The sequence below is a fragment of the Eubalaena glacialis genome, chromosome 2 (genome assembly GCF_028564815.1).
Source record: "Eubalaena glacialis isolate mEubGla1 chromosome 2, mEubGla1.1.hap2.+ XY, whole genome shotgun sequence".
NCBI classification, from domain to species: Eukaryota; Metazoa; Chordata; class Mammalia; order Artiodactyla; family Balaenidae; genus Eubalaena; species Eubalaena glacialis.
The window spans coordinates 105,372,542-105,380,718 of record NC_083717.1 but is presented as its reverse complement, the minus strand read 5'-3'; the positions used below and the strand labels follow the sequence as shown (position 1 = coordinate 105,380,718).

Here is an 8,177-nt window from a genome sequence, read left to right as displayed (position 1 = left end):
GTTTCTGTCCGAGTATCAGCAGTGAGGGAAGAAAAACTAAACACCTATCAAAAAATCATTTCTTCATTTACGAAGTAACAGAACCAGTGCTGTTCTCTGCCATGAAAGAGAACATGCAAAATTAAATTACTTTTGTAGACTTTGGTAATGTTTTATTACCTACACAGGCCTCAATCTTACTTAAAGATCATATTTTTACGCAAAGTCACCGTCAGGATTTATTAAGTAAAAATCCTGGGTACTAACATTGTCCTAAATGCGCTATTCCAAAGAGGAACAGGTTACTTTTGAGGAAAAGAGCTGCCTCGGTAATTTCCCTCAAATGCTTATTTAAATAAACACAGTTAATGGAAATTTTTTAAACCAGCTTTGGGTACTATCTAGCCCACTGCCCACCAAACAGAAAAGGAGATCAAAACTTTCTTTCCTTATTCAGGAAAGTTTCACCTTTACTTTTAAGATTACAACCTTTTCACCTTTTATGACTCCCTCATACAATATTTAAAATTTTTTAAATTCTGCATTTCAATGTTGTAAGAGTTCTTTTTCAAGTGATCTTCACAACCCAGAACACAGACAACAGAGCGACATTTTCAAGTCACATTGTTTGACAATAACAAAGAGATGAAAATGGACGGATGTCTGAAGATAGGTATTCCCTCTGCTCCGAAGGTGAGCAAACTTTTAACATGTGAACAACACAGAACTCCATTCCTCTGGAGATCCCTCAAACTCAGAATGCTTCCGTTTAATATGTCAATATACTATTCTTAAAAATTAAAGTTTGGTCACTTGGAAAGACTGAACAAAAGTTATTCCCCTCCCCCCCCGAACAACAACAAAACAGCTTTAATCACCCCTTTCTCTCCCCACAAAAAAGGGAAGTAGTTGGGGCTGAAGCCTGTAAATCTGAAATTTCAGCTCCTAAAACATCGCTGCTATTTGCTCAAAGGTGCAAGTCCACATATTTCCTCCTCCAATACTTCCCCCATTTATAAGTTTATTTCCACACACGCATGCACACGCACGCACGCACACACACACACTCACACACACACTCACGCTCACTCACATGTACTCTTACTCTCAAGTAAGACACTTTTTTGTGTTTGTTGATAAATTATGAGGATTATGAACTAGGTGTGTACAGGGTTTCATAGGTGCTTTGTAAACATCAGAGTCACTTGAGTCCTTTTCTCCAAAAGCCTGAAATCAAATTACACAACCAGGGATCACTACTTTCCCAGACGCTGTTCACAGGCTGCATATTGACAAAGGGCAGAGAAAAAGTCCTCATAACTGATGTTCAGGTGGGAAGGCAAAGAGACAATCTCAGTCAACCTGATGTGCCAGGGAAGAAAGCCTAGTGTGCTGTCCACAGGACCAAACTTCAATACTAAATCAGGATCAGGGAAACCATTTGAACTAAGTAAACTGTCTAACATATCTACATCCAAATCTGTGCATTTCTTTTGCTGCTGAGCTACTAACTGGCAGAAGTCTTGAGCAGCTCTCACAATATCTGCTTTTCCATCTTCTGGGGACAGCACCTTCACTGCTGATTGGCAATTTAAAACTTGATCATCTTTGACATTACTATTTGCAAACTCTGGTGAGTATTTGGAACAATCTAAGCCCAGGAGTTCCTGCTGTTGTTTTAAAATTTCATCCATCAATCTGGAATTATTTCTTTTGAAAATACCTTGGTGGTCGTAGACGCTAATGTAAGAAATGCCCACGGCCATACACCACACCACGAGGCTTGCGATGTCCGAGAAGCTGGGCTCCTGCTCCTCCTCGGTGATTACCAGGCCCATGTGCACAGGCAGCTTCTCCAGGGAACGGCCGTCCGCGCGCCAGCGTAGACGCGGGTGGGCGGTGGCCGGGGTCTGCCCCCCGCGCGGATGCCGGTGGTGACGGCGGTTCCTGCCGTTCCTGCCGACAGCCAGGAGCTTGGGGAGCGTGAAGCCGAGCGGCGCTAGGACCGCGGCGGAGGCGGCCCGACAGCAGCGCCGCCAGATCCAGTTCCAGGTGCCGAACCGAACACGGAGCCAGGAGGTGAGCGTGCGGTGCAGGCAGAGCAGAGCGTGCAGCACCCGCCACACCAGCTCGTACAGCCCCGTCATACTCTCGTGGCGCCCGGGCGCCCTCCTCTCTCCTACACCCGCGGCGCGACCGCTTCTCATTCGGCCCTGCAGCCGGCACGGGCCATCTCTCCGCGTTCCCCTGCCCCCCGCACCCAAACCCCTTTCTACTGCCAACACCTCACCTCGCCCCCGCCGCCATCTTCCTCTTGCCTCGGCAGCCCCCGTGAATATTCTTGATGTTATCTCAGAGGTCCCTTTACCTATAGTCTTAATTCTTTTTTCTTTGTGCTATTCAGCTTGGGTGATTTTCACTACTCTGTTTCCCATTTCACTGATCTCTTCTTCTCTATCATATAATGTTGCTCCCCTCGTGTGTGTGTGTGTGTGTCTGTCTGTGTGTGTGTGTGTGTGTGTGTGTGTTTTAATATCATTTATTGTATTTTTCAGCTGTTTGGTTCTTTCTGACATTTTATTACTCTTTGTTGAAATTCTCACTATGTCCATCTATTCTCCTGACATGGGTGAGCATCTTTATAATCATTAGTGTCAACACTTTTTCTTCAGGTAGAATGCTTATCCCTGTTTTATTTAGTTCTTTTTCTGAAGTCGTGTCTTGTTACTTCATTTGTAACATATTCCTCTATTTCCTTATGTTTCCTAATTCTCTGTGCATTTCTATTCATTAGGTTCAGGTTGCTACATTCCTGGGTCTCGGAGAAGTGGCCTTATATAGGAGATGACTGATAGGGCCCAGCAGCACATTGTCCTCTGGCCAGCAGAGCCACATGCTCCAGGGGTGTCCCCTGTGTGGGCTGCACACACCTTTCTCTTATGGCAAGGCCAACTACTGTGGACAAGCTGGTAGGTGGTGTTGGACCCTGGCCTAAATGGCTGTGAGGCCCTGCAGTATGTGATTACTGTGGGGGTGCTGGTAACTAATGCAGCCCTCCATTATGGGTGGCTTTGTGGTGCTCCAGGTGCACAGGCAGACAGGGTAAGCCCCCAGTGTGTCTGGTTGTGAGGCCTTGGGGTGAAGGAGTGCTATGGGCATGGTGGTAGATGGGGCAGGCCCCTGATTCTAATCAGTTCCAGAGAAGACTCTAAAATGTTGCTTACCAATGTCTCAGTTCCTATTGGGAGTCCCAGCTGCCTCTTGCCTTTCCAAGAAGCTCTCCAAGTTAGCAAGTGGGTCTGACCCAGGTGTCTTTCACACTACTGGCTCTGCACAGGGACTGAGAATGTGTGAGATTTGTGTGTGCCCAATGAGAGCAAAGTCTTGGTTTTCTTTAGCCTCCAGCTTTCCTGAAAGTAAGCCCTGCAGGTTTTCAAAGCCAGACCTGCTGTGTTCTTTTCTTCCCAGTGCAGGATCTCTGGGCTGAGCAGCCTGATGCAGGGCTCAGACCCTTCCCTCTGTGTGGAGGACCTATGCAATTGTGATATCTTCCAGCTGTGGGTCACTGTGCTCGAGGTGTGCATTCCAACTAGACTGTGTTTCCAGTCCTCCTCCCTGCCTTGTGGTTTCTCCTTCCTTATATCTTTAGTTGTGGAAAACTTTCCCTGCTAATCTTCAGGTCATTCTCAAAGATAATTTCCGTGTAAGTTGTTGTAATTTGGGTGTGTCCATGGCAGGAGGGGAGCTCAGTATCTTCCTACTCTATCATCTTGATCCTCTCTCAAGAATTTTTTTAAAATACATCTATTTATTACTGTAAACATAACTCTTTGAATTGCATTGTTTTTCCTGTATTCCATAAATTTAGGCACTTTGTGTTTCCAATTTTGTTTGCTTTAAGATTTTTTAAATTTCACTTTTGATTTATTCCTGTATGCATTGGTTATTCAGGAGCTTATTGTTCAATTTCTAAGTGTTCTTGAATTTTCAATTATTCTTTTTAATATTGAATTTGTTTCATACCATTGTGGTTGGAAATGATACTTGATATGACTTCAATATTCTTGGATTTTTGAAGACTTGTTTTGTGGCTTAACATAGGATCTACCCTAGGAAATGTTCTATGTGTACTTAAGAAGAATGGAAATTTTGCTGCTGTTGAGTGGAATGTACTGTATATGTCTGTTAGGTTCATTTGATATCAAGTTTGTGTTCAAGTTCAATGTTTCCTGATTGATATTCTGTCCGGATGATCTATACAGTGTTGAAAGTTGGGTATTGATGTTTCTTACCATTATTTTATTTCTGCACATTTTCCTCTTCATGTGTGTTAATATGAACACATGTTCATGTTCTTTATATGTTGAGAGGCTCCAATGCTGGACACATACATATTTATAATTGTCATAATTTCTTGATGAATTAATCCCTTTATCATTATATGATAATCTTCTTTCCTTTGAGAGGTTTGACTTCAAGTTTTTTTTGCCTGATAATAGACTAGTCAGGCAAGTATCATTTTCATGGAGTATCTTTTTTCCAATCATTCAATTTTATGCTATATATGGATTTAAAGTTAACATGAATCTCTTGTACAAAGTATATAATTGAACTTTCTTTAATCCATTCAGCCATCCTATGGATTTAAATTGAAGTATAGTTGATTTACAATATTACATTAGTCTCAGTGGTATAACCTATGGATTTAATATTTTTATAGATCATGCTCCATTTCAATTTATTAAAAAATAATTGTTATATTTCTCTGGGTTGTACTATATATCCTTATTTGTTTATTTCATACATAGGGGTATTGGATTTAGAGAAACAAACTACTGTCTTTCCCTCCCCCCTTCACTTGCCCCACCAGTAACCACTAATTTGTTCTCTGTGAGTCTATTTCTATTTTGTTATATACATTCCTTTCTTGCATTTTTTAGATTCCACAGAGAAGTGAGAACATAGAGTATTTGCCTTTCTCTAACTTATTTAAGTAGGTATAAACATTCTAGGCTGATCCACGTTGTTGCAAGTGGCAGAATTTGATCCTTTTTAATGGCTGGGTAATAGTCCATTGTGTATACATACCACATCTTCTTTATCCACTCATCTGTTGATGTACATTTAGTTTGCTTCCATATGTTGGCAATTGTAAATAATGCTGCCATGAACATTGGGATATATGTATCTTGTCAAATTGGTGCCTTCATTTTCTTTGGACATATACCAAGCCGTGGAATTGTTGGCTAATATGATAGTTCTACTTTTAGCTTTTTTCAGGACCTCCATATTGTTTCCATAGTGGGTGTACCACTTCACAATCCCACCAACAGTGTACTAGGATTCTCTTCTCTCCATGTCATGAACAACATTTCATATTGTAGACTTTGGAATAATAGCCATGTTGAGAGGTGTGACGTGATGTCTCATTGTGGGTATTTTTGTGGGTCATTCATTAAATTTAATTTACAAAAGAAGGTGATAGGCTGGATGTGATCTCCAGGTTTAGTTTGCTAATGACTGGTATAGGTTAATTTGAGGAGAATTAATACCTTTACAATGTTATTTATTGCTTAATTTTTTCAGGGTGACATTTAATGATTGGTAACAGATTTAAAAAATTTTCTCCCTAAATGATATCTGAAGTCTGTCAGTTTGTTTCTGTTTTATAAATTAGTCATTTCTATCATTTTTTAGACCCCACTATAAGTGATAGCATATGATATTTGTCTTTTTCTATCTGAATTACTTCACTTAGAATGAAATAATGCCATTTGCAGCAACAGGGATGGACCTAGAGATGATCATCCTTTTTCATTTCTGAGTAATAATTGATTGTGTACAAGTACCATTTCTTTATCCATTCATCTGTTGATGGACATTTTGGTTGCTTCCATGTCTTGGCTATTGTAAATAGTGCTTCAGTGCATGTTTGGGTTTGGGGGCATTTGTCTTTTTGAATTCTGGTTTTCTGCAGATGTACGCCCAGAAGCGGGACTGCTGGATGATATGGTAGCTCTATTTTTACTTTTTAAAGGCATCCCCATACTGTGCTTTATAGTGGCTCTTACCAGCTTACATCCCACCAACAGCATAGGAGGGTTCCCTTTTCTCCATGTCCTTTCTGGCATTTATGGTTTGTAGACTTGATGATGGCCATTCTGACTGTGCGAGGTGATACCTTGTTGTAGTTTTGATTTGCATGTGTCTAATAATTCGAGATGTTGAGCATGTTTGCATGTGTTTTTTTAAACACTGTGAGAAAAAGTTACTGTTGAAATTGGCTTTTTGAAAGTCTGACTATTTTGAATTTTTTTTCAATAACTACCACAGGACATTTGTTAAGGGCAGGTGCCATTTATACTCTCGCAGTCCTTGTGAATATTAAGTGCCCATAAGCACATGTTTTAAAGTTGCTGTTGTGGAAATGGGCACAAGAAGTAGGATTTCCTTCATGCCCCTCTCTGGTTACTTGGGTAACAAGAGCCACTGTGGAAGACGGGCTCCTGGATTGTAAATTAGTGTGGACTGTGCCAGAACAAACACCCCAAATCTTGTATTTTGTTACTTCTTGTTTTTTTTAATTTTTCTTTTTTATTGGAGTAAAGTTGATTTAAAATATTGTGTTTGTGGTAAGCGTACAGAATCTTGTTCAGTTATGTATATTCATAGGTCTATTCATCTTCAGATTCTTTTCCCATATAGGTTATTAGAGAGTGTTGAGTAGACTTCCCTTTGTTATACAGTAGGTCCTTGTTGATTATTTATTTTCTATGTATTAGTGTGTAAATGTTTTTCCCAACCTCCTGATTTATTCCTTCCCCCCACCTTTCTCATTGGGTAACCATAAGTTTGTTTTCTAAGTCTGTGAGTCTGTTTCTCTCTCTTTTATTTTTTTGGCTGCACTGCGAGGCATGCAGGATATTAGTTCTCCCAACACCAGGGATCAAACCCACACCCCCTGCAGTGGAAGCTCGGATTCTTAACCATTGGACCACCAGGAAAGTTCCTGTTTTTCTCTTGTAAATTAGTTCATTGGTATCAATTTTTAAATTTCACCTATAAGTGGTATCATATGATATTTGACTTTCTCTTTCTGACTTACTTCACTTAGTATGATTATCTCTAGGTCCATCCATGATGCTGCAAATGGCATTCTTTCATTTCATTTCTGAGTAATATTTCACTGTGAACATGTACCACTTCTTTATCCATCCATCTGCCGATGGTATTTTGGTTGCTTCCATGTCTTAGACATTGTGAATTGTGCTGCGGTGCCCATATGGGCACATGTGGGTTTTCCAATTCTGCTTTTCTCTTGATATATGCCTGGGAGTGGGACTGCTGGATCATATGGTAGCTCTAATTTTACCTTGTAAAGGTACGTCCATGCTCTTCTCTGTAGTGGCTGTTACCACTTTAGGTCCCAACAGCAGCATAGGAGGGTTCCCTTTTTCCTACAACCTCTCAAGCATTTACTGTTTGTAGACTTTTCAATGATGGCTATTCTGACTCACGTGAAGGGATCCCTCATTGTAGTTTTGATTTCCAAGCCGCTAATAATACACGAATTAGGGCATCTTTTCAAGTGCTTTGCTTTTAAACAGTGTGAGTAAAATTTACCTATTGAAATAAGATCTTGAAAGTCTGTTTCTTTTGAATTTTTTTTTTGCTTACCTATCCTGGACATTTCCTGATTGCAGGTGTCATTTACAGCCCTACAGTCCTTGTGAATATTAAGTACCCATAAGCCTTAGTTTTAACGTTGCAGTTGCAGGAAAGGGCAACAAGGCAGCGGAATTTATTCATACTCAACTTGATTGCTAGGGCAAACAGAGCCTTAGTGGAACTCCTGTTCCTAGATTGGAAATTAGAGTGGAAAGTGCCAGGACAAATACCCAAAAGCTTGTGTCACATTACTTCTTTTTTTTTTTTTTAACATCTTTATTGGAGTATAATTGCTTTACAATGGTGTGTTAGTTTCTGCTTTCTAACAAAGTGAATCAGTTATACATATGTCCCCATATCTCTTCCCTCGTGCATCTCCCTCCCTCCCACCCTCCCTATCCCACCCCTCTAGGTGGTCACAAAGCACTGAGCTGATCTCCCTGTGCTATGCGGCTGCTTCCAGCTAGCTATCTATTTTACGTTTGGTAGTGTATATATGTCCATGCCACTGTCTCACTTTGTCCCAGCTT

General features: G+C 40.7%; 1 protein-coding gene across 1 annotated transcript; it reads right to left on the bottom strand.

Annotated features, from left to right (window-relative positions):
- Positions 1 to 1,040: 1,040 nt before the first annotated feature.
- Positions 1,041 to 2,208, bottom strand: LOC133085234 (dehydrodolichyl diphosphate synthase complex subunit NUS1-like). Its single transcript, XM_061182170.1, has one exon. The coding sequence runs from the start codon at positions 2,184 to 2,186 to the stop codon at positions 1,236 to 1,238; it is 951 nt and encodes a 316-aa protein (XP_061038153.1). The 5' UTR covers positions 2,187 to 2,208; the 3' UTR covers positions 1,041 to 1,235.
- Between the last annotated feature and the right edge of the window lie 5,969 nt (positions 2,209 to 8,177).